The sequence below is a fragment of the Mustela nivalis genome, assembly GCF_964662115.1.
Source record: "Mustela nivalis genome assembly, chromosome: 3".
In the NCBI taxonomy this organism is placed as follows: Eukaryota; Metazoa; Chordata; class Mammalia; order Carnivora; family Mustelidae; genus Mustela; species Mustela nivalis.
The window spans coordinates 146,764,580-146,791,347 of record NC_139022.1 but is presented as its reverse complement, the minus strand read 5'-3'; the positions used below and the strand labels follow the sequence as shown (position 1 = coordinate 146,791,347).

The 26,768-nt window shown below is 45.8% G+C and overlaps 1 protein-coding gene and 1 long non-coding RNA gene across 6 annotated transcripts in view; one reads left to right on the top strand and one right to left on the bottom strand.

The window, feature by feature from the left end:
• NIM1K (NIM1 serine/threonine protein kinase) overlaps window positions 1-26,768 on the top strand; it is a 69,567-nt gene that overhangs the window by 35,963 nt on the left and 6,836 nt on the right. For all 5 annotated transcript variants that reach the window (XR_014309897.1, XR_014309898.1, XM_082724187.1 and 2 more), the window contains 2 exons: window positions 10,533-11,548; window positions 25,137-25,405. Coding sequence is in view for 3 of the 5 variants with exons in the window: in XM_082724187.1 (XP_082580313.1) it covers window positions 11,257-11,548; window positions 25,137-25,405 (561 nt within the window). In the remaining 2 variants the exon portion in view is untranslated. The remainder of the gene's footprint in view (window positions 1-10,532; window positions 11,549-25,136; window positions 25,406-26,768) is intronic.
• On the bottom strand, window positions 15,855-22,854 carry LOC309860888. Its single transcript, XR_014309689.1, has 3 exons — window positions 22,752-22,854; window positions 20,052-20,158; window positions 15,855-15,990 (listed from the first exon to the last, which is right to left on the bottom strand). It is a non-coding gene; the product is annotated as an uncharacterized lncRNA (long non-coding RNA).

Below are 26,768 nucleotides of genomic sequence, written 5' to 3'. Positions count from 1 at the left end.
GTCACATCATTCATCCGTCTCTTTGTCACTGTTGTGAAATACCTAACATTTTAAAATTACAAATATATTTTTGATCTAGTAATTTTTGACAATCTTTTTAAAAAAATAGTTCTAGAAAACTTTAAGCAGATACAAAAGTGGTACAAAGAATGTTATGAACTTCCATATTCTCATCACCCAGCTTTGTGTGTGATCAATTCGTGGCCAATCTTGTTTCATTTAAGTTTCCATCATTTCCCCCACTCCTGGTTATTTTGAAACACACCCCAAATATATCATTTCATCTAACAATCTTTTTTTCTGAAACTTTGTTTTTTTTTAATTGACACACAGAGTTACATTAGTTTCAGCTCTACAACATAGTGATTCAAAAGTCTATACCTTATGTTCTGCTCAACATGAGTGTAGCTACCATCTGTCATATCTTTACAATACTATTGACTCTATTCCCTATGCTGTACCTTTTGTCCCTGTGACTCAATCATTCTGCAACTGTAAGCCTGTATCTCCTGCTCCCTTTCACCAATTTTAGCCATTCCCCTACCTATCTTCCTTCTGGCAACCATCAATTTGTTCTTCATATTTGTGGGTCTGTTTCTGCTTTTTGTTTGTTTATTTGTTTTGAGTTTTTTTTGGATTTCACTGTGAAATTGTAAGTTTTTTGTCTTTCTCTGTCAGACTTATTTCACTTTGCATTATGCCCTCTAGGTCCATTGGTGGTGTTACAAATGGCAAGATCTCATTCTTTTTTATGGTTTAGTGATTTTTATGGCTTAATAATTCTGTAAATACACCACATCTTTATCTATTCATTCATCAACGGTCACTTGGGTTGCTTCCATATCTTGACTACTGTAAATAACACCACAATAGACATTGGAGATGCATATATCTTTTTGAATTAGTGTTTTTGTTTCCTTTGAGTAAAATCCTAGTAGTGAATTACTGGATCATATGGTATTTCTGTTTTTAGAGGAAACTCCATATTGTTTTCCACACTGGCTGCATCAATGTACACTCCTACCAACAGTGCACGAGAGTTCCTTTTTCTTTACCTCCTTGCCAATATTTTTGTCCTTTTGATTTTAGCCATTGTGACAGGTGTAAAGTGATATCTCATTGTGGTTTTCATTGGCATTTCCCTGATGATTAATGATGCTGGGCATCTTTTCATTGTGTCTGTCTGCCATCTGTATGTCTTCTTTGGAAAAATGTCTATTCAGGTTTCCTGCATATTTTTAATCAGATTGTTTGTCTGTTTTTGTGTTCGATTGTATAAGTTCTTTATATATTTTGGATATTAACCCCTTACCATTTATATTATTTGTAAATATCTTCTCCCATTCAGTGGGTTGACTTTTTGTTTTGTTGATGGGTTTCTTTCACTGTACAAAAACTTTTTGTTTTGGTGTAGTTTCAACAGTTTATTTTTGCTTTTGTTTCCCTTGCCTCAGGAGACATATTTAGAAGAATGTTGCTAAGGCCGATGTCAAAGAAAGTACTTCCTACCGTTTCTTCTAAGAGTTTCATGGTTTCAGGTCTCTCATTTAGGTCTTTAATACATTTTGATTTTATTTTTGTACATGGTGTAGGAAAGTAGTCCAGTTTCTCATCTAAAAATCATTTTTAAAATTTAGTGTTAGATCCCATTTAAAACTTCAAAACTTTTTAAACATTTTATACTGTATAGTTGATTTCATTTCCTTTTAAATGTTTTATATGATTAACAAAATGCTTCTAAAATACTAATAATTCTTATAAATATGATTTAAACATATAAACAGGGTGAACCTTATATTTTCTTAAATACATTCCTATGCTATTTATGAACAATAAATTTTCAACTCAAAACCACAAATCTAAATCAATTATTCAATTCTTCATTTAAAATTAGAATCACCGGGATGCCTGGGCGGCTCAGTTGGTTGGAGGACTGCCTTCGGCTCAGGTCATGATCCCAGAGTCTCGGGTTCGAGTCCCACATCGGGTTCCCAGCTCCACGGGGAGTCTGCTTCTCCCTCTGACCTTCTCCTCACTCATGCTCTCTCTCATGGTCTCTCTCTCAAATAAATAAAATTTTTAAAAAAAATAAAAATAAAATTAGAATCACCAAACTTTTTGTTATTTATTCTGCTAAATTTTCTTTACATTATAAGTACCTAAAATACCATCCCATACATCATCAAAACAAAAGTATTAATACTATGGGATTTGAGTCGCTTAAACATTTCTGGTTTGCAGTGAGAAGGGAAAAATTATAACTCTTAGTCTCCCATATTAAGCTTTTTATTATAATAGCAAAATCAAGTAAACAAGTCCATTTTGCTTTTATTTTGTGAGTAGTTATAAATTGAGCTATATATATCTCCTTATTTCTTACACAGAAAATCTCAAACTGATAAAAGTAACACTTTTCTTTTTTTCTCATATTTTTTTTTCCTTGCCCAGGTATTAACAAAGTAAAATAAATAATTTGTTAGACAATTAAAAATATTTCTACTAGAGGATGATGTATGAACTAACTGGATAATTTTCTGAGTTTTAATTTATGTTTGTATGTCTAGATGTGGCCTGACATTTTTAGCCTAGCCAAAAATTTTCCTGTGGTAAACTTAACCTTTTCTGTTAGAAAATCATTTGGGTTCTGTAGGAAAAAATGCTCAAAGAATGAGGATTTATGCTGTCAATCGCTTATATTAAAAACAATAAATTTATAAGTATTTATAAAAAAAAAAACATTTCTGGTTTGGACGATAAATCTTCCCAAGGTTAAAAGATACTTGATTGCTAAGTACTGTGTCATTCTAGATGTCACAGAAGTAGGCATCTCCCAGCTAGACTGTCACCTCTGTGGATTAAACTCAACTAAATCCATTTTCTGTTTCATTCTATACTGAATAGTTTTACTAATTTTTTTTCTTGGAACCCAAATTCCTACAGATAGTCAATGGACAGTTGAATATTTCATAGTTTTGTCTAACTTTGTGGGCAGAGTTGTAAGAAAAATGCCAATGACATGGAGAGTCTGAGTGGCTCAGCCTGTTAAGCATCTGCCTTCAGCTCAGGTCATGATTCCAAGGTCCTAGGATCCAGCCCCACATTGTGGTCTCTGTTCAGCAGGAGCCTGCTTCTCCCTCTCCCTGCCATCCCCTTGCTTGTACACACTCTCTTCTGTGTCAAATAAATAAATCAAATCTAAAAAGAAAAATACCAATGACAAAAAGATAGTCTATGAGGATGAATTAGATAGTTAAATAAGCTTTATGATCACTGAATTAAACAAGCAAATGAGCAAAACACTGTGTGTGTGTGTGTGTGTGTGTGTGTGTGTGTGTGTGATCTACCACAATACTGTAAGGTACTAAATGCAGATCCCTGAGTGGTATCACATGTGCCACTCTCAGGGGACCTTGACTGTGGACCTTTGGATGACCCTCCCCTTTTCTTCTGGTGATGTTCCTAGAAAAGCTAGAGCAGACTGCAAACTGGCAACCTGAAAGCCAAATCTGGCCTGATATTTCAGTTTTCCTTGGCCACAGGGTATTTTTTAAAAATATTTAATCCACCATTTAAAAATTGAGAGAGTTCATCAAAACTTTCTTGATTTCCAGCTGCTTTTAAATAAAAGGCAAGGTGAAAATAAGCCTGCGTTCTAGCAGGGCTGCTCTGGCTGGAACTGAGTGTGGCCTTTTTCATCATGCTTGGGATGGGCATTGAGCAAGGTTCGGGCATTTCTCCAAGCCCCATAGAACACCTGCAAGGCCCTCTAGGTATTTGAATCTGTCACCTTGATGGTTGAGGCTGACCTTGATGGCTGAGGGGACCTCAAGTGTGGTAGAACTCCGTGTGGGATGAGCTGGTGTGTAAGTTCATCAGACTGGGTGGACTGGGCATGGATGGTGGATGTTAAGTGGAATGGGGGACACCTGCGCTGAGTAGCCAGTGAAGGAGCCTGTAAGGTCAGGCAAGGCAAGATGTAGTGTTAAGAACAACACTGCTCTTCTTCACTAGGGCACACCCAGTTTATGCTGATTTTCCGTTTGCTTCAAAATTTCCCAGTGGTCCCCTCCCCATGAAGATCTGGACATGTGTTTTGAGAAATAAAGAGCTAAGCCCAAAAGCTAAGGCAGTGCAAATTATTTTTAAGTGGTAAAAAATACTTTTAAATGAAGCCTATTTCCTAAAGATCCTCTCTAAGGGTGCACCATGCCTGAGAAAGGATTCAGTGGGATTGTCTATCACTGCGTCCTGTTGCCACACAGAGAAAACCCAGCTTTTCCTCTAAGCAAACCAGTGCCTGCCCTTGCCAACCAATGAAAAGGTTGTCTGAAAGCCTGGCTCAGAAGTTCTGTAATTTAAACTCAGACAAAGAGAACATAAGCCAGTTGGTTTTCTTTGATATACTCTTCCCAGTGGGTTGCAAGTCAAGAGAAGGAATTACTAAGTAAGCTCTGTTTTCTTTAATCTTATTTAATGCATTGCTATTCAGCAACAGTAAGCTAATAATTAAGGACCAATCCGCCTCCTCCAGAAGCTTTGATCTATAGTGATGTGACTCCATGTTTTTGGCTGGTTGGGTTTCTAAGCGCTCATTTATGTCTATAAAAATTGGTCAAAATCAAAAGGGTAAAGGTAAAGCCCCCAACAAGTGCATCTGAGAAAAGGGTGATGTCATATCCATCATTTGCATATTTTTAGCATGATGTAACTTGATGTTTTGGAACCCTTCTAGAAGGTAATCTAAATATAAGCTATTTATAGCAACCCCACAACACAACCTATAATCAGGATTCCTATTTCCAAACATCTAAGAATAGTCTTTAGGGGAAAAAATTACATAAAATAAAAACAGTACTAATTATACACATACCTAAATGGGGTTTATCTTTCCAATAGATTTTCTTTTTCTTCTCCTTTTTTATTCTACTGGAATATTTGAGAATCTGGAGCTTTCCCTTATTCATTACTGTTTTTGAAATTGCTGAAATTTGTTGGCAATTCAAGTACAAGAGGAACCATATGTCTTTACTGGAGACACAATAATGTAACTCTAGAAATTCTAATAATTAGATGTTAGACTTCCTGAGTTGATTACCTAATTTTCTTCTTTTTTCTCTATTGCTCATGTCTTCTAGTTTTGTTTTTGTTTTTGTTTTACAAATCTTAAATCGAATTATTTAATTTCACTTTTGAAAAGAACTCTTTTTGGTTCTCGGAGGGCTTATGTTTGTTTCTTTTAGCATTTTGTCCTGTTTTTTTATAGATGCAATATCTTTTTTTTGGTCTTCTGCTTCCTGCATCACTCTCTGTTTCTTTCAAGTTCCTTTGGGTTGTTGTTGTTTTGGTTAAGGATGGTTTCTTTCTTTGATTTTGGAGCCTTTCCTCAGGTGTCAGGTGCTTCTCGACTTGACATTCATTCAAAGCAGAAGGCACTAAAATCTGATGGGAAGCCCACTGCAGAAAGAGCCAGACACCTGGAGGACTGCACAGTAGGTGGTCGGATGGCTTTGGTGTTGAAGAATCTGCAAATACTGGTTTCAGGAGATCTTTCCTCTTGAGGGATCTGGTTTATCCAAAAGAGGAATCCAGGGCACCTGACTGGCTCAGTCAGTAGAACATGTGACTTCTGATTCCAGAGTCATGAGTTTGAGCCCCACGCTGGAGATAGAGTTTACTTAATACAAAGAGAGAGAGAGAGAGAGAATGAGAGAGGAATTCCCTGCCTGGAAGATTATACAGGTGTTTCCCTCCATTCTAGAAACTCAGAGTGCGAGGGTAAGAAGAGAAGGGAATGGGGGATCCCACAACCCAGAGTCTGACTGAACCTTTTGTCCTAGGCCTTGCTCTCTGGGCTGGGCTGTGGATGGGCAGAGAAAATAACAAGCTGTCTTTGAGACATGACCTGGGGTCTTACTGCTCCACATTTCAAACAGTTCCTGTTGTGTTTTGGTCTGCTTCATTCCTCCAAACATAGAGGCACTTGGTCTCTCAGAGTTGGAAGTCTTTCGAGCGTTCTGAAAGGTGAATCTTGGCAGCATGCCAATGAAGTAGACATCGTACTTTTTGTGACTGTCTTTGCCAAGTCACTCACTGCTCCTCAGTTTGCTTTTGGACCCCAGAGAACCATGTGAACATCTCATGTTGGCTGCTCTCCTGTCTCTTATTTTCTTTGTCCCTGTGAGTTTATGCCCCTTTTCTTCCTATTCCTGCTGTGGGTTTTTGGAAGGAAGTAGAAATAAATGAAAGTACAAAAATATTCCGTATTTAATCAGAATTCCCAATTGTGTTTTGACTTTAAAAACAATCCATTCGATATTAGAGAATTAGGCTTGTAATTTCTCTGCATAACCAAAATAAAACAAACTTATTGGGTATGATGGCAACACATTACATATTTTTCATTGTTTTCCTTTTTAAGTCTAGGTACATGCATATGGGGAAAATGTAAATAAGAGAAAAGAGTAAATAGTGAAAAGTACACCTTTCTCTCACTTCAGCCCCCAGTCCAGTCCTCTTCCCCAAGCGCAGTAATTATTGCCAGGTCCTTAGGGGTGCCCTCCTCTCTCTTATGCTCCTGACATCACATTTATATACACTCTTCTGACCTCTTAACAGTTCCTGTTGGATATTGTAACTCATTCTTTTCCGTAAGTGCATAGTAATCCAGACTGTCATTTATTTAACCAGTTCCCTATTGATGGCCACAAAAACAGTGTCTAGTTTTTGCTGCAAAAACAATGCAGTCATGAATCTCAGTCTAGCAATCCTTATACTAGAAATAGGTATATTTCTGTGCAGCATGCATAAGTTAACTCTAGAAGTAGAATCATTGAGGCAAAGGGCACGTACGCTCGCACTTCCCTAGTTAATGCCAGGTTGCCCTCCAAGCACTTGTACCCGTTTATACTCTCCATAGCAATGAATGAGGATCCCTGTTTCCCAAACCTTCTTTCGCCAAAAAACGTTTCTGTAGGGATACCCTGGGGCTCAGTTGATTAAGTGTCTGCCCTCGGTTCAGGTCACGATCCCGGGATCCTGGGATTGAGCTATGAGTTGGGCTCCCTGCTCAGGGAAAGCATGCTCTTCCCTCTCTCCCTCTGCCACTGCCACTGCCCCTGCTTGTGCTCTCTCTCTCTGTCAGATAAATAAAACCTTTTAAAAAATGTTTTCATAGTTTCCAAATTTATTGTTTTTTTTTTTTAATCTAATTTTCGTGTAGTTTTAGGAGCATTTCTTTGGTTGTAAGTGAAGCTGAGCATCTTTATCCATGTTACAGACCCATTTGGATTTTCTGTGAAATGTCTCCTCATGTTCTTTACCAATTTTTTGGAGATATTGGTATTTTCCTAATCAATTTGTAAAAATTATTTATCTGAAAATCAGACCTTTGTCCATCATATATATTGGCAAGCTTTTCCAGTTTATCGTTTAATTTGTTTTATTTGCAGTGCCTGGGTGGCTTAGTCAGTTAAATGTCCTACTCTTGATCTCAGCCCAGGTCTTGATCTCAGGGCCATGAGTTCAAGTCCCTCACTGGGCTCCACACTGGGTGTAGAGCCTACTTAAAAAAGTAATAATAATTTGCTTTATTTCTTTATGACACCTTTCGGTAAGCAAAGTTATCAATGTATGTAGTCAAATTTAATGTTTTCTTTTCTGGCCTTCTCTGAGATCAGAAAAAAATTTGGGGGGTGGGGCGCCTGAATGGCTCAGTCAGTTAAGCATCGCCTTCAGCTCAGGTCATGATCCCAGGAGCCTGGGATCGAGCTCCGTCTGCATCAGGGTTCCTGCTCAGTGTGGAGCCTGCTTATCCCCTCCCTCTGCCGTTCCCCCTGCTTATGCTCTCTGGCTCTCTCTCTGTCCAATAAATACAATCTCTAAAAAAATTGTTTTTAATTTTTTCTAGGATTTTCTGGTTTAATTTGTTTTACATTTATGCAGTGACCTATTTGTAATTTATCTGGGAGTAGGATGAGTTAAGGGCTCAACTTTTTTCAAGTTGGCTTGCTGCCTGTTTCAACAAGTCGCCATTCATCCTCAATACAAACCCATCGCAACATTTTCAAAATTGTAAAAACTTCTTTATCTGATCTAAACAGAAGGTTAACTATCTCCCTAGCTATTAAGGCAAGACAATTGGTTTCAAGGCCATCATGCAAGAAATTTAAGTTGTAGGTAAAGGGTATGTAATGCAAGATAAAGCCTGACACCTGACAATTGTGCTTGACTCTCTATGTCGAATTAGGAGGAGAGAAGAGGAATTCCTGGGGGCGCCTGAAGTTAATCAGGGTATCCAGTCTAAAGCCCAACTGTAAATCCCAGGCCTGAACAGAGTTGAAGAAACAGAGCCCAAATCAGGAGCACAGGGCAGGGCGGTGCGGTTGGGGGCAGGTTCCAGGAAAGCAGAGAAGACCTGACCAAGAGTGGGGAGTCAAAGAACAGGTTCCAGGAGGCATGAGTGAGGCGTGGGTGACTGGGGAGAGCTGATCCTTTGGAAGGAGCAAGAATGGGGAAGTTTTGCTTTTCTAAGCAGCCCCCTAACAATTCGCTGTGGGATGGTGGAATTCTGACTAAGCTTTCACCTACCCAAGAAGGTGAGGCCAGGAATCCCAACAGCCAGCAGAAGGGACCTCTGGCCTTGGAAATATGGACTGAAATAAGATTTCTGAGATACTCCAGTAAGTGTTGGGACAGCGGAATTCGCTTATAACTAAAAATATTTACCTCTACTAAATCATACCCAAACGTAATGGTCAATAAATTACCAATAAATTGGAAAGTTAATTCGTCTTTCTTCATTGGACATTTATCAGATAAGTGTCAGGGAATGGGCTGAGCTTTGGGAGCTAGAATAAGGCACAGGTCCTTGCCATACAGGTACTCATAGGCTGGGGCTCAGGTAGGCGAGCGGCAGAGACAGCATGGCCGTGAGGTGCTCTCAGAGCCAAGAAGTTCTTCACAGAGCCTGCTGGAGCACGAGGATGTTAAAATACTGGTTACTGTCTAAAATCCTTGCTCTCTCTATTCAGGTAAAGCCACAGACTTATAATGTCAGAATTATAATGAGTGTCACTCCGCTTCTCATCTGTGTGGAAACTGTCCACTGGGGATCTGAGGAGATCCAGGGCCACTTGATCTTCCTAGAGATTCTTAATCCAAGGATGGGTTTCAGAGGGTCTGGTAACCCCTTAAAATTGGATGCAAATTATATGCTCATGCTTTTAACTTCTAAGGGACAGGGTCATAGATTCTGTGAGAATTTCAAAGGAGCATGTGACCCCAGAAAGCTTAAGAACCAATGAGTAGATTTTCCTCAAGTTAATTAAGGATCTTTTATCTTGAGAACATCTTTTAAGACATCCTAATCAAACTCTAACCTAGAGATGTGTGTGTGGTTGCTAATACCTGGTCCCTTTTAAAACTTTCTTCCTTACCTTTCTTCTAGCTTTCCCAAACCCTGTCCCAAAAAAGGAATGGAGCTGGGTGGCAGTTTACTCTTTCCTGTCTTTATCTTTATTTGGCAACCCCCTATTAAACCACAATAATAATATAAGAAACTCTGTACTTAATTGTAATAATGTGATATCATCAAACAGAATTCAAAATTTACATTTCCATGGCAATCTCATGTTTTCTTGGGTTTTTAGTTCCATGCTCCAGTCCAAAAATCAAGTTCAACCCACTTTCTTTATGTAGGACATGCTGAGGGAGACAGGGGGGAAGCAAGACATACAGATGAGTTACACCCTGTGCCCACTTCATGGAGATAAGACATTTTGGAAAATGCACAGAGTGTGGTGGGAAAGAGATGATTTCTTCCTGGAGGACGCAGGAGAGTCAAGACGATGTTCCTGCTGGACAGGATTTCTTCACCGAGGATGCCATAAGCTTCTATCTTCCAGCAACACTACCCCCCGTTTCTGCACCTTCAGAATGAGTTCTCAGGCCTGGAGGCTAAAACCGGATCAGAAATCCCCAGAAAATAAGGCTGGGAGAAAAATCAGCCTTTGTCATAAAATGGCAAGTAAAGAGAGTGGGAGCAACCAATCTAGGAAAATCTATACAAAAACATACAGGGTAACAGGAAATATAACACACACATTGTTATTTAAATCAGTGTAAGAATTTTTGAAAACTGGTATTAATAGGAAATCTTTATCATCATTAGTGCTATATCATTATTTTAAAAGTCTGGCTTTAAAGCAATTCAAGGCAACATGCATATTTTCCTAAATGTCAAGAAACAGAAAAATAGTTTTTGCTAAAAATATTTACAGGCTGTGAAGTCTTTTCTAAAATGTAGCTTGAGGGAGTGTGTGTATATGTGTGTGTGTGTGTGTGTGTGTGTGTACATTTTCTTCTTAGTAAATCATACATAATCAAACATTTACTACCGAGAGTCATAACTGAAATTTGTGTAGTGGTTTTTTTTTTTTTTTAGATCAATGTTTATAAGGCAGTTTCATGTTCATTATAAATCCTGTACAGTACATTAGCATAGGCAAGTAAATTTTCTTATTCTCTGTTTTCAGGATGAATCAGCACCTGCCAAATTTTTGAGACAGCTCGGGGCTTAGAGGAAGGCTCATCTAAATAAAGGCCGGCTAAAGTGACGTCGCAGGGACTTAATCCTTCTCCAGCAGCCCGTGTGACCAGAAGGCAGATTTGCAAGTTTCTTCTTTCCTGGGGTTCAGATCATTGGGTCCCGGGGGGGCCCTGCAACTCTCCAGCAGGAGAAGTGCAAAATGAAGGGGGTCGGGGCTGAAGGCCAGCAGCAGGGACCTGGGGGCCTCCGAGGGGCCCTTACACACCAGAGTGGAAGATTCTCAGGCCGTCAAAGGAAATAGCAAACTGGAGCCTTTGTCTCGGGTGCGGGCACCTACCACAGCGCATCAGACCGCATGGGCCGCTGGACGGTTCCGGGAGCCCAGACAGGAAAGCGGTGATGGTGACTGGGTGTGTGCCCGCCGGACCGAGAGCGCTGGGCCGTGCACCATGAAGGAGGCGGTGGGATGTCCGCAGTGAGGGGGGCAGCTCTCGGCTTGGCCGCGCAGGCTCTGCCGGCCTGTCCGCCTCTGCCCTCGTCTCCCTGAAGCCTCAAAGGGGACTGCGTGCTCTGCAGGCCGGCGGTCACCGACGCGAGGCTCTGACCGGCCCCAACTCCCCTCGCCCACCCCCTTGGCCCTGGCGCCGCTCCTCACCTGCCTTCCACCGGAGCCTCTCGGCCGAGACGGAGATGCGAGCCTGTGGTGGACGATGACCGCGGTGTACGCGCATGGAGGCGGCCTGGTGACCCCCCACTACGCCCGGTGGGATCGGCGGGAGAGCGTGGAAAGCGGCTGCCCGACGGAGTGCGGCAAGGACGAGGAGGACGGGCAGCCCCGCCAGCTGACGCCCTTTGAGAAGCTGATGCAGGACCTGTCCCAAGATGAGAAGGTGCTGAGGGAGATCACGCTGGGGAAACGGATTGGCTTCTACCGGATCCGAGGGGAGATCGGCAGCGGGAACTTTTCCCAAGTCAAGCTCGGGATTCACTCCCTAACCAAAGGTAGGATCTGCCCTTCCAGGAACCTCTCCCCTGGCACCGGGAGCGCGTCTGGGGCAGGGGGCTCGGAGGCCGGGGCCAGGGCAGCGGGTGAAGTGACATCCCGAGGCCCTGAGCGTCGCAAGCCTTGTCCCCTCACACCTTCCTTTATTACCTCAGTTGATTTTCACAGGAACACTGTGAGGTCAGTATTTTTATTTCCATTTACAGATAGGGAAACTGAGATCAAAAGAAGTTAAATATTGTTTTGGCAGTTCAATCTTGAAAGATTTTGACTCTAAAAACTCTTTCACCGTACCGCATGGATGAACTCATTTCATGTGAGGGGACTCTGTCCTCCCCAGGCAGGCCTTGGAGCACTGGGGTGGGTGTGGCTTGGTGCCCGGAAAGTTCATCTTCCAAATCCTTATTTATAACGTGTGTGTGTGTGTGTGTGTGTGTGTGTGTGAGAGAGAGAGAGAGACAGGATGACACAGGAGACCTCCCAGGTCACCACTGTCCGTGAGCAGGAGGGTTCAGGCGCCCCTCCTTCCCCAAGGCTGCTTCTATTATATCTGGAGGAAAGGCTCTGGATCTCAGGACCCTCTCTGCTCCCATCTACTGCACACCCCTCACTGTTGCTTGGCTCCTTGCTCTCTACCAAAGCTCCTGGCTCTGGACACTCTGGACCCCAGACCAGCAGCGCCCGCCACTCTGGCCTCAGGGAGGAACTATGCAGAGAGCCCAGCAGCCCTTTGCTGGCCGAGCCCAGTGCCCAGTGGGCACTTCTCCGTGTCACCTGAAACTTAGCTGAAGCCTGGAGATGCTCATAAGGGAGTTGGAAGGCAGGAAAAGTACACTTGCAACTTGGTATGATTTACCAACTTCCTAAAGCCCACAGACTCCACACTGTCCCTGCGAGTTCTGTACCGACATTTTCTCACCTTGGCCCCAGCCTACTACCGTATCTCCAGGCGCCTCTTTTCTTATATTAGAGTTGTCTTTGGTTTTCTTTTTCTCTGACCCCCAATCCCATCCCTATATTTGGCCCCTACGTAAAAACACCCACATATACATACACATGCGTGTGCACATGTGTTCCCACGTCATGGGGGCTCCAAGTCTCCTTCCATCTTGCTCGGAGACCAAGTGTCTGGGTCCCCACGTCCTCACGTCTCGGCTACTCTCCCGACTTGCCCTGGTAAATGCCAGTACTTCTGGGAGCCTGTGCTTCCTCAGGTACAGAATGCAGCCGGGGACCGTCCGACTTGACCCGCAGAAGCAGATCTAGTGCTGTAACGAGAATCTGACTGGGACCCATGGTCTAGAGCAAGAATGAGAGACGAGGCTAAGGCACGGGGAGAGAGAGGCCAGAAATTGAGGCAGAAGACATGATCAGGAAGGGGAGAGGAGAAGGTGGGTGAAGGCAAACCGGGAGAGGAGCGTGTCCAGTGCAGCAGACAGGCCGTGAGGCAGGAGTCCGAGCGAAGGCCGCCGGCTGTGGCCAGCTTGGAGCCATTTCCCGAGTGTGGGTTCAGGTGTTGGATTCCAGTGCGAGGAGACATTGTGGGGGCAGTGGAGGGACTAGGCACCTCAGAACCGGGCAAATTTGTTTTAGATCCTGCTTCAGTCCCTTACTAGGCACTTCCTCTTTGGTCCCTAGTTGCCTCAGCCATAAAATAGAGAGAATGATTCTTAGAATTGTTGGGAAAATCAGAAACAACATCTATAAAGTACATGGCACATAGTAGCCATCGTGGGTACAACTCAATATTTTTATTCAAATAAACTTATTTCAAAAAGAAATGTAATATTATTTATATAATGAAAAACCAATGTCACTTGTTCTGAGTAGAAGGTAATGGTAAAAATAGGTACTATGCAAACAAATGTAAAAGTTCTATTATTTATGTATTTTCCCGGTTTTATTGAGACATAATTGACATATAACACTGGGCAGGCTAAGATATACATAGTAGTGATTTTATATCTGTATATGTTGCAAAATGATTCTTGCAATGAAGTTGCTTCAAACATCTGTCACCTCACAGAGTTAGGATTTTTTTGTGTATGGTGAGAAGTTTGATCATTGACTCTCACTCATCAGCAACTTTCAAGAAGTTTTCAGGGAAAATCTCCCAAGTAGTAGAAAGTAAACCACGCCAATAGCCAATCTGAGACTTTCTATTTGTGTTACTCAGGAGAATTAAAGATTAACTCTAACAGGAATGGTGTTTTTAGGCAGTGATTCAGGGCTGGCTAAGGCGGGTTCCCTGCACGAAAATCTTTCTGCGCCCCACAAGTGTTACAGGCTCCCCTCTGGGAAGCACTGACCTCCTCTGGTCCCCCTGTTTTGCGGAAGTAGCCTGAGTCCATCTTGCAGCCTCCTTCCTGCCAGTCCGTCTCCCTGCTCAGTGCCTCAGTGACAGCTGCGTCTTTAAGTAGCAGAAGGGTACGCACGAAATACTGTGGGAAGTTACTAGCTTGCAATCTGTGAGACTTGGGTGGGATTCCCATTATTTTTTTTATAATAAAGATTTTTATTTATTTATTTGACAGACAGAGATCACAAGTAGACAGAGAGGCAGGCAGAGAGAGAGGAAGGGAAGCAGCTTCCCCACTGAGCAGAGAGCCCGATGAGGGGACTCGATCCCAGGATGCTGGGATCATGACCTGAGCCTAAGGCAGAGGCTTTAACCCACTGAGCCACCCAGGCGCCCCTCCCATTCTATTTTATCTCTCGCTGCATAACATTGAACAAGTGACTGTATCATTCTGTGCTTCAGTGTCTTCATGAGTAAAACTTAAACATGTGACATATTGAATATCTACCCTGTGCCTTAGACAGAGTACCCGGTAAGTATTCATTAAATGCTAATATTAGTCTGATTTCAGAAAAGTCTAGGTTCTTTGGGCCTGCTGAGTCACACATCCCTGGGTTCATGGAACAGAAGCGCAATCACATTCGCGCACGTGGAAAGGGGGGCATCGTGAACCGGGGAGCTCCATGCGCCCACAGCGGAGAAGCAGAGCAAGTTGCAAGCTCTTATTCCCTCCACCCCTCCTTTCTCCGGGGCCTCACGGTTTTTCATTTCTACTTCCCTTGATGAAAATGTTCCATCTTCAGACTTCGTCCCGCAGAGCGGCTTTCTCCGCGTAGCACTCAGAAGACTCCTGGCCGGGAATGGCTGTTGCTGACCCCACGTCTGCACGGTCTCCCGGCGTTACTACCCGTCTCCGTACTGCTCGCCTCGTCCTGGGCCAGCTCACAGCTGACCGGGAATGCCCTTGCTCCCCAGCCAGCGGACGCCAGGCCACCGCTGAGTGCAAGGGCACGCCCTCGTCAAGTCAGCTGCAGCCTCTAGGTGGCGAGTCCCATGACCCCATGACCTTGTCAGCAGAGTCTGAGGTCCTGACTGGTGTGTGTGTGGGGGGGGGGAGTAGCAGAGAGCGCAGCAAATCGAGGGACACATCCACCATGGGGGGCAATAAGCGGCGGAGGCGAGAAATCAGCACGAGCCAGGAGCCAGAAAGTGTGAGCCTGGAGACAGGCTGCTGGGTGAGGAGGGCCGAAGAGACAAGCAGCAGAAATGGGATTTAGGTAACCATTGCCTGCTCGGATGCCACAGGCTTCTCCGTGGCGGCCTTGCGAAACTGAGTTGTGGCTCCTTGAGTTCCAGAGAACATGGCCTTTTCCTGCTGTGCAAGCTGGGCGCGTCAGTGGCCTCCCCCACATGTGCTCCGCACTGCCGAGCTGCCCCAGCGAGCCCGCGGGTCAGAGGTTCGCCGTCACCCTCCGGCTGTGGGGCATATGTGCAAAAGAGGGGAGGAAGGCCCAAAGCCCAGGCAGTGGGAAAATTGACTTAACGAGACAGTTTAAGCAACAGATAATGTAAAGTCCGGTCACTGAGCAACTGAAAAATGACTCCTGGGCCTCCCCTGTAGGCCCATCTTGTAAAGGCCTGGTCCTAGAGCTGCACCCACCTCTCTTCTGCGGTTCTGCCTTCGGTGAGGCCCCTAGTTAGGAAGCAGCTGGAAGGTGACAATGAAAGCAGCTGAGAAGGGAGTTGGGATGGGGAGCCCATATGTCAAGGGGTGTGAGGGCTCAGGCAAGAGAAAGGGGGCTCAGGTACTGGGAGATGGCCTGAGAGAAGGAGGGGGGACATTTGGCCACCTTGAGCTGACTGGAATGGAAAGACAGATGCCCCATGCCTCCAAAATCTTCATTTCTTTTTTTTTTTTTTTTTTTTAAGATTTTATTTATTTTATTTATTTGTCAGAGAAAGAGAGAATGAGAGTGAGCACAGGAAGACAGGGTGGCAGGCAGGGTCAGAGGGAGAAGCAGGCTCCCTGCCGAGCAAGGAGCCCGATGTGGGACTCCATCCCAGGACGCTGGGATCATGACCTGAGCCGAAGGCAGCTGCTTAACCAACTGAGCCACCAAGGCATCCCCAAAATCTTCATTTCTGAAAGAGGAGGGATGGAAGTGGCTTAGTGAGCAGCTTAGAAAGCCACGCTGGGAATTTCAAACAGCTGTCCCACTGCCCGGCCCCATCAGACCATGTCACATGGACAGTGATTGTATGAATGTGGTCCTCATACAAAGCCAGCTGGCCCAGAATTGTCATCAGGTTTTCTAGGAAGTGTGAGCAACCTAGATGAGACAGGGGAGGGGGTCTCAGGAAAGCAGAGGGTTTGGGTGCCGGGAGCAGCTCCTAGGATGGAGGTTTTTGTTGTTGTTGTTGTTGTTTTAAAGATTTTATTTATTTATTTGACAGAGAGATTGAGAGAGAGAGAGAGAGAGATCACAAGTAGGCAGAGAGGCAGGCAGAGAGAGAGGGGGAAGCAATCTCCCCACCGAACAGAGAGCCCAATGCAGGACTCGATCTCAGGACCTTGAGATCATGACCTCAGCCGAAGGCAGAGGCTTAACCCACTGAGCCACCCAGGTGCCCCCCTAGGATGGTAGTTTTTAAGGGTCCCAGCTGTTCTGGATGGATCTCTAGGAAGAAGGCTCCAGGAGAGGCCCCTGTTGGCTGGAGTTTATTTTTATAGCTAACAGCTCAGATTTCCCTGGGCCTGGCAAGCCGATAGGGCAGCTAGGAGTCCCCTTTTAAGCTGATTAGAAATTTCTCAAAAGAGATGATGCACTCGGCTTCTGAATATTTTATGTTCCATCTGTTGTCACAAACAAAAGTACATGAGGCCACGGGTGCCCGTCCCTTTCTCTGTCACTGCCCTTCCTGACCTCCTCTTCCCTGGTCTTCCTGTTCAGTCTGGTCTCCCATTTCTAGAACCTTTCCTTCCTCTCAATTGACTTATTCATCTGTTCATTCATACCCCCCCAACCCTTCCTTTTTAAAAATATAATAAACTCTCCTGGGCCCACATTTTGTTTTGGGCCTTAGGGAGATGAGTAAGATAGAGTTCTAGCCTGTTGGGAACTCGAGGTAGGTCATGGAGACGGGCTGTAATTGTAGGAGCTGCCACAGGGTAAAGCCAAAGGGTGTGCTCCATGCACCTGAGGGCAGCCAGAGAGGGTCCTGAGCAGGACAGGCTCGCAGTAGGCCTTGAGGTTTATGAAGGGTAAGGACCTATGCGCCAGGGAGGGGAGCCATTGGAGGTTTAAAAGGAATAAAGAGCAAGACCCACAGGGTGAGGCCGGCAGGGACTAGACCCTGGAGAGTCTTGCACATTTGGGGTTTGTCATTTAGGTATGGGGAAGCCACTGAGGAACTGTAAGCAAGAAATTCATACAGGTGGTTAATAGGATTAGTTTTCAGTGAGGAAAGCAAATTGGAGTGTGACAAAAGTCAGAGAAGTCAGAAAAAATATTAGTCTGATGGTTCAGATGAATGACGATGTCCATCTCAACTAAAGAAGTGACAGAGGACCACGGTGACTCAACTGGTGGAACGTCTGACTCTTGCTTTCAGTTCAGGTTATGATCTTGGGGTCGTGGGATTGAGCCCTGTGTTGGGCTCAACACATGGTCAGCAGGGAGTCTGCCTGAGAGTCTCTCCCTCTCTGGCCCTCCCCCGATCTCTCTCACTCTCTCTCTAAAATAAGTAAATCTTTAAAAAAAAAAAAGGATTTGTCCACATCACAAAAAAATTTAAAAACAAAGCAAAGAAGTGACAGAAAGGATGGAGGGAAAAGGAAGCACTTGAGAAATATTTAAGGATACCGGAACACCCTGTGGTGAGTCGCATGGGTGAGAGCAGGAAAAGAGAAAAGGTTCTGAAGGTGACCCCCAGGTTTCCAGCTTTAATGACTCAGCAGTGAGGAGTGACTATAGGAGAAGAAACGGGATTTGAAAGTAAAAGTTTGGAGGCACTGACATGGAGTCCAACAGCCAGCTTGGAGCTCCAAAGAAAGTATGAATAGGAAATAAAGATTTGGGGCTTAACAAATTCAGGGAATAGTGAAAATCTTGGGTCTTCCAGTTATAGGCTCCTTGGTGTCATTGAAGCCTTTTGAGTTTCTCCCCAGTAGTTATAAATAATAACTATTCAACAAGTATTTGGTGAATTAAATTAGTGTAGAACGTCTCATAAAAGCCCAGCAGAGAAGAGATTTTCGAGGAAGCAATGCATAGCAGTGTCCTCTGGTAGGTCCTCTCTGTGGCCCCTTCATGGCAGACAGGACTAGAGATTAACGCGGTCTTGAGTCAAGCTTCATAGAGAAGGCCCACAGCCTTAAAAGATGTAATATCGCCTCTTGAACAACCTTCATTAAAACAGCAAGTAAAGCTTGTTTTCTCATTTTAAAAATGGTTACTTAGTGGCTTTGGTGAACCCATCCTAAAAATAAGTCCAATAATAGAAATACTGGAACCCCAAAATGCTCCTTATAGTGTTATCTCTAGTGCAAAGGACTGGAAATCACTGATGTGATCCAACAATATAAGAATGGTCAGGTAAATGAAGGCATATACGCTGGATGGAAGGTGATATGGCCGTTAAAAATCAGGACTATGAAGAGTCCATGAGAACATGGAAGGTGCCTGGAACAAAGAAAATGGTAAATGATAAAGCTCAGTGCCAAACTGCGTTTACTCTGTGATAATATTCCTCACCTGGTTCTTGTGGGGCTGGTGAGAGCATTCATTCAACAAATAGTTGTTGAGCTCCTACTCTGTAACAGGTCCTCTTCTAGGGACTGGGGGTACAATGATGAACAAATCAGACAACAACCTCTGTCCTAAGGAGCTTATATTCCAATGGGGAGAGACAGACAAAGGTAAGCCAGGAAAGTACTCACTCTGTTCCATAGTGACAAGTGATAAGAGGGAAATCGAGGGGGAGGATAGGGAACAGTGAGGCCACATTTTAGGTAAGTTGGCCAGGACAGCCTTACTGAGGGGGCAATCACTGACCTGAAAGAAATACGGTCTCTGGCCATTGATGTGGGGGAGGGCGTTGTCAGCCGGAGGGGACAGCACGCCTGAGGAGGCAGGACGCCTGTGGTACTCTGGGAATGGCCAGGGGAATGAGGCCAGGCGGCAGCGGTGACCGGGTCGTGTGGGGTCATTATGTCGTAGGAAGGACTCTGGCTTTTCCTCTGAGTGAAACCAGAGCCCTCTGAGGGAGCAGAGACCTGATGCGATCTGGCTTATGCTTTAATAGGATCACCCTGGCTGCTCGGTTGAAAATAGACTGCAAGGGGTCAAAGTAGAAAGAGAGAGATCAGTGAGGAGCGCAGTGCGGTCATCCAGGCAAGAGGGAATGGTGGCTCGGAGCAGGAAGGTAGCAGTGGGGTGCGGAGAAGCGGCTGGATTCCGGCTGTGTCTACAAGGTGGAGACAGACAACAGGATCTGCTGACGAATTCAAAGCGGAATGTTAAAGAGGACTCAGATACTCAAAGACTTGTGGTTTGGGCAAGTGTAAGACTAGAGTGTCCACTTGCTGACACTGGGAGGGCCAGGTTTGGGGCAGGGGGAGATGGGGAGCACAGTACTGAACATGTTCTGTTGTGCATGCTTGTTGCACATCTATTACACACATACGGCAGAGGGTGCCTCCTCCCTCCCCCATGTCTCCTAACACCTTACCACATCAGTGTGTGCAAGCCTGCCCCCGCCCCTCCACGAGCCAATCTCTCCATCTCCTAGCCTCTGGGCTCTCTCCTGCTGGAGCCTGCTCTTCCCACATGCACGGGAGGCCAGAAATAAACAGGAATTTATATCCCCCTGAGCAGCTGACAACCAATCACTGGCAGTAGTTGATTTATAAATACCCCAGCTCTTCTCGTGGTATTTAGGCATGTAGCTCTTAGTAGGGTGACTACTAACTTGCCTAGTAACACACCATTTACTGGCCATCTTTCCTTTCCATCTCCGTTCCTCGTTCTTCTACCTGTATTTCCCAGGTTACCTCCTTTGTCCACCTGAATCCCTGCCTCAGGCTCTGCTTCAGGCAGAACCCAAACTAAGATGACTAAGTGGAGAGATCATATAGGCAGATGTGTTTATACATCTGGAATCACTAAGGAGATGATTGCAGGGAAGGAGTCCAAGGACGGCACCTTCAGGTAGCCAACATTCAGAGGCTATGGAGATGAAAGGACACCGCAGTGAGACTTGGAAGCAGGAGAAGCAGGAGATACCATGTGATTTCACTGATAGGTGAAATCTAAAAACAAAACAAACAGATTCTTAACTACAGAGAACACGGGATGCCTGGGTAGCTCAGTCGGTTGAGCATCAGACTCTGGATTTGGCTCAGGGTAGTGATCTCAGGGCTGTGAGGTCGAGTCCCGCGTTGGTGTCCACGGTCGGCAGGGAGTCTATTTGAGATTCTCTCCCTCTCCCCCCTCCCCCACTTGCACACAAGCTCTCTCTCTCTCTCCAAAATAAATAAATCAGTCTTTACAAATTAATTAATTAATGAAATAATGCAGAGAACGAACTGGTGGTTGTCAGAGGCAAGGGGGTGGGGGAATGGGCAAAAGAGGCAAAGAGGATTAAGAGGTACAGACTTCCAGTTATACAATAAGCCACGGAGAGGAAAAGCACAGCACAGGCATGTAGTGAGTGTTGTTGTAATAACGTCGTACGGTGACTCCTTATGGCGGTGAGCGCTAGGTCATGTGTGGGACTCGAACCACTACGGATCCACCTAATTAATAAAACATCATACTCATATTTATAACATAAACCAATATAACATCATATTCAACTGCACGTCAGTAATAAAAAGACAAAAGAGAGCTAGGAGAAATGTCAGAAGTGTGTGTTGCCCTAGAAACCAAGTGATAAAAAAGTGTTTCAAGGGGGAGGTATAAAGCCTAAAAACTGACCATCTGTTTTAGCAACTTGGGGGGTCACTGGTGACCCTGAGTGGTCTCCAGAGTAGGGTCTGCATTCCCCAGGGGATGCCCAACATGAGTCACTGGATGACAAAAGACAATATTAGAATTGCCATTTATGTTTGTCGTTCTATCTTTTTAATATCTATGCTTATATGTATTTAAAATGTGTGTATTAGTACATGCATATAATTTCTAAATATATATACTAGAGTAGTGCTCAAAAGTGTTTTACTGATAAAGCCAATCAGAAGCTATATAGACCAATACCCTAAGGTATCAGGGTCTTCCTGGTTCGAGATCTCTCCTACACGTCCCTACCATTAGAACCTCCTCTTACCACTTCTCCTCTACTTTCCTCTAGCTAACAGATTCCAGAGAAAGGCCTACGCGTCCTCACTGACCCCAGACTAGGGCCACAGCCGGCTGCTTTATGCTCACATCACCTCTCACTCCGGTCCCCTGTTACCCTGCTGTGCGGGCCACCTTCCATCTCCTCCCCAGACCCACTGTCCACCCTCATTCTGCTCTCTGCCCCAGGCTGCGTCAACTCTCCTTCGTTCTCTGGGTGCCCATTGGCTTTGGAAGGAGAGGGAGGTTTGATCTCTGTTCACCCAGACTCTGATGGTAAGGTTGGCTCAGCTTGGCTGAGTGTCTGGAAGGAAGTTCTCAGCTCTTCTCATGGCAAACTTTTCTACACATCACTCTGTGTTCTGATATCTATTTTCTCCCCTTTTCCCTTTGGTCCCACAGACAGATTTTGCTGGTCCACTCTAGGTCTAAAAATGGGAATTTGTTGCTGATATTTAGCAATTGGAACATTTGCATAAAATGATGTCTGGCTTCTCTTGAAAAAATTCAGATTTGACAACACTGAGTCTCCATTCTAAATAGGGACAACTGTCTGGAGTGGCGTTTGCACTGGGGCATGTACTCCTCAGCACTCCACAGTCCCCACTAATTCCTATTGCCTTCCAATAAGTGTGCCACCCTATCTCCACCCTGGCCCCCTCGAGATACTGGAGTTTGCAAGTCCTAGTTTAAGGAATGTGTTGACCACTACATGGGACCTGTGTCAGACTCTCTACTAGATTTGGAAAAAGAGAGGGTTACTTTCTTCTCTCTCTCTCTCGCTCCGGTGCCTGCACCAAGAGGGTCCTCTCTGTGGGACTGCTATAATCACCACCTAAACCACCAGGCTGCTCTTAGGTCTTCTATCCATTTCCCACAGTGCAGCCAGAGTGATCATTCTGACCTGGAAATCAGATGATCATACTCTCCCTGAAACCCGCAGACTGTCTGCCACTGTCCACCAGATAGTCTGCCTTTCTTGAAAAAGCCTCCAAGGTCCTGGGTTTTCCACTGCTGCTGACCACACAAGGCTGGTTTGGGCCCACTCCCCTCATTCTCTGTGTCCAGGATAGTGGACTCCCCTCACGTCCTCGAACACACACGTCATCCCTCGCCCAGGCCTGGCCCACCTCTTGGCCACAGCTCAAAGGTCCTTTCCCGGAAAGGCGTACTCCTCCCTCACTTGGGCTGCACTTGTCATAGGGGCTTTTTTCAGTCTTTGTCCCTCACTGGACTAGGAACAGTGTCTTCTTCATTGCTTGGTGCACGCGGGTGCTCCGCTGTGCTCACTGACCGCCCGTCGGGGGAGTGGACGTGGAGACCTCACTCTTCCTGGAAGGGCAGTTTCTGCCATTTGATGACCATTCCCAGGACCCAGGCCTCTACAGTGGGTTCTACAATCATCCCTTCATGGTATGAAGCATGGCAAGCATCTGATTTAACACACAGTGGAGGAAGCGGGTGGGGAGGAGCATGAGGCCCCGGGGTGCCCAGGGCATGGAGTGTAAAGAAGCTCCACTTTCCACCCCCCGCCCCCTGGCCCCCACAGTCCCTCTCCTGCCTTACTCCAGTCCAGACCCTGGGACGCCAGCCTTGCCAACAGCCACTCAAACGTTGAACAGAAATAAGACTAGGCTTGTGCTCCAGGGAGGCTTGTGCTCCAGAGAGGTTTGTGACAGCAGCCTGACCGCTCCATGACCTGGTCATTGGGTGCCCGCAGTGTGGGAGGCCGGCTGTGGCCGCCGGCCAAGCTACAGAGGGGACGCGCGCTCGCTCTCGCAGACGTCGGGGTCAGGATCAAGGGAGAGCGGGGCGGGCTCTTCTGCAGGCCGTCTGCCTGATTCAAGGATGGTGCTCTTTATTCCAGCCCCTACAACAGCAGCTCAGCTATCCGCTACCCAAACCTAAAGCTCCTGTTTCTGGGCAGCAGCTCCAGTGAATCTTACTCCTAAAAGCTGAAGGGTAGAAAAGCCGCGAGCCAGGCTCCAGTGGCATGCCCCTCCAGGCTCGCTGGTGGGAGTCCGTCCCTGGGACTCGCTGCCTGCGGAGGTTATGCAAACCACGAGGGTTTCTTCTCCCTTACGGCTCATCACCTTCTTCCCCAGTATCGCCTCCACCAGAGTGAGTGGGGTCGCATCAGACGCCAGTGGACCCTGCCCCCTTCCACTCCAGAAGCCCTAGTGAACCTACCTTCAGCACCAGCAGGGCTCCGATTTCAAGCCAGCTGCATCGGTTTTCATGCCCACAACCACTGTGCCAAAGTTCTTCAAAACACTTGTTTTGCAAGTGGGTCAAAGGGAGCCCTGCAATCCTGTTTTCTCTCTTACTTTCCTGGAACCTTCTTTCCTTACCTAATAGAAAGTCCGGTCCAATTCGAACCAAAAAATGAATTGTTTTACTTTGGGGTACATTCATCATTTTCAAACATTGACCACTTCTATTACATGATTTATGTTAATCGTATAAATTAATTGTAGGAAAATTAGAGAATATAGATACATAAAAATTTTTTTTTTAAAAACCACCCATGATCCCATTATTAATAACTGTTCTAAACATTTTGGTGCATTACTTGCCAGATCTTTTCGTATTTTGAATTTGTATAAGTGTATATGTGTGCAAATGTGTATTTGTATTTTTTCTCACTTGTTCTCTTCATTTTAATAAGGATCCACATCATGTGGCTAGCTGCTCGGTTACTGTTACAGAGACAGATGAACCAGACATCATTTTAAACCTCTCTCTGGCTGGATGCCGTTCCTGACATCACGGAAGTTTCCTTCCACATCTAGTCTTGTACACGTGTCAGACGATTATGATTTCTTTAAGATTAATTGCCAAAGGTCGGGGCACCTGGGTGGCTCAGAGGGTTAAGCCTCTGACTTCAGCTCAGGTCATGATCTCAGAACCCTAGGATCGAGCCCCACGTTGGGTTCTCTGCTCAGCGGGGAGCCTGCTTCCCCATCTCTATCTGCCTGCCTCTCTGCCTACTTGTGATCTCTCTGTCAAATAAATAAAATCTTAAAAAAAAAAAAGATTAATTGCCAAAGGTGAAATGGCTAGGTCAAAATGTGCAGCCATTCTGAGGACTGTCAATACGTAATAGCAAATTACAGTCCGGAACGATCCGACTGGCAACCCATCCCACATCCTGGCTCGTGCCCTCCTGGGGCTCTGCACATACTGAGCGCCGGTGTGGACTGCACAGTGATGATACGTGCTTGGCATGAACAAAGTCAGATAAAATGTAGCCACGAGAGAAGGAGTAGGAGGGACACACAGAGAAGGAATCAACATGTAGAGGCTAGTGTGCTGAGATCATCATACAGAGAACACACAGACATCGGAATGTCCTGGAAGAGGCTGGTTCCGAGGCTAGCCCACAAGGCTCATCAGGCCTTGCGTAAAGAACAGGGAAGCAGTGGCGAGCCAGTTGGAGGAAATGTTCCAGATGGGGAACAGGTCCCAGATTGCGATTTGCCATCCCTTTTCAGAAACAAGCAGAGGTTGTGTAATGGTTGAACTACAGTTCTGTGTGGGGCAGGAGTATCTGTGGACAGGGGTGATGCCTGGCGAGGCAGAGGACCTAGATTGGGTCTGATCAGGAGGGCCTGTCTGGGCTAAGCAAAAATCTTTCACTTTATCCAGGAAATTAGATAAATATCATCAAACTGAAACTTCCTTGGAAGACAGAAGTTGGCATCAAAATCTGTGTGTGGAAAAAAAAAAAATCTGTGTGTGGAAGACTCACCCTGACCCAAGGGACAAGGACTGATGTCAACTTGAGAACGACTGTCATCACCACTGAAGAGCTCTGTGAGCTTGGGAACAGCCGTTCACCCTCTGTGTCTAGTGAAATAAAGTAGCCAATCAAGCTCCCTCCCCATTCAAAAAAATCTCTATGCACCTATGAACACTGGCACATCCTTTGACTTTTTTTTTTTCTCCCAGAAAAGGTGGCCATTAAGATCCTGGACAAGACCAAGCTAGACCAGAAAACCCAAAGGCTACTATCCCGTGAAATTTCCAGCATGGAAAAACTGCACCATCCCAACATCATCCGTCTGTACGAAGTCGTGGAGACCCTATCCAAGCTCCACTTGGTCATGGAGTATGCAGGGGGTGGGGAACTCTTTGGAAAAATTAGCACCGAAGGGAAGCTCTCAGAGCCGGAAAGCAAGCTCATCTTCTCTCAGATTGTGTCTGCTGTGAAGCACATGGTGAGTGGGGGTGAGGAGAGGAGTCTCGCTCCCATACTCCCCGCATCGGAGCATGGGCTTTGGTTCATCACCATCCGGGCGTCCCAGGAGGCTTTAGTCCCATGAGGGATGGCAGGCGTCCCATCTGTGAGAGTCCAAAGTCTGGATGAGATCACACTCGCCTCTGAAGCAACACCCAGGGATCTCCAGTTACACGGCAGCCTCCTGGCTTCTGGGGCAGTTGGCAGGAGTCACTCCCAGTAACAAGATGACCCTCATCAGGCCCTGGCCACCGCCATTTCTCCACACCTGTCCTCCACTGCCAGAGAGCCAGCTCCTCTCTGCTGCTTGGCCCTGTTTTCATGTCTGTGTGTAGGACGCTCTGTCCCCTCTAACCATGTCACATTCCAAATCCCATCCACCCTCATGTCTCTGCTCAGCTTTCCCTCTCTCTGGAATATTCTTCAATCTCCCATCAGCTTATGCAGATCATTCCTGCCTTTGGTGAGTTCCTCCAGCTCTGGCTGCCTCCATGCTCTTCCGATTTTTAACATTTGGTGATGCTATTCTTACCTTAGTTCCCTGATTATTTCTTTAGGTAAATCTGGACTCCTAAACCACACCCCCCAGTTCCTCCAAGAGCTGGTTCTCACTTGCCCTCTCCGCCATTGGCCGTATTGTGCGCACACAGAGGAGCTGGAGGCACGGGCCTGACCACCACCTCCATGGATCCGTTAGTCCACAAGTCTGAGCTGTCCTCTTTACCCAGAGGGTAGAAAAGAAACATTTGTCTGGGGACTGTGTGAGCTGAGAACCTGTTTCTAGTTCATTCCTCTGACTGGGCTCTGTGGGGTGAGGCTAGGACCAGAGACTTCCTGAACCAATCACTAGAGGGAAATTAGTGACCTGGAGCCCCAAGATAGGCATCAGGAGAGAGAAGGGGAGGGGAAAAACGAGCAAGAGAGAAGAGCCCGACTGTAACGGCGGTGGGTGTTTCAGACTCATGGTGCCACAGGTGGCATTCAAGTGGCCCTGTGCTGCCGTGAACTTTCCCAGGCCAGGGAGTGGGCAGGACACACATCAAACAATAGAACAGATGGGAAGAGTCTTCTTCATCCTCCGTAGAAAGGAAATTGGGTGGGAGAGCTCAAGAGAATCAGGCTGAGTCCCCTGTAGCTCTGTGCCCTGACATTTCTCCCAGCTGCCTGGTCTCTGAAGGGAGGAAGAGAGGATCATGGATGTAGATCCGGGTTCCACTGAGTGTGTTGACCCCGTGCCAGGACCTTGCTGAGCGCCTCAGATGCAGCACTCGTGCAGGCGGCTGTCGCTGTCTCACTTTACAGAGAAAAAAAACATATTACACAGCCGGTATTGTTGAACCCAG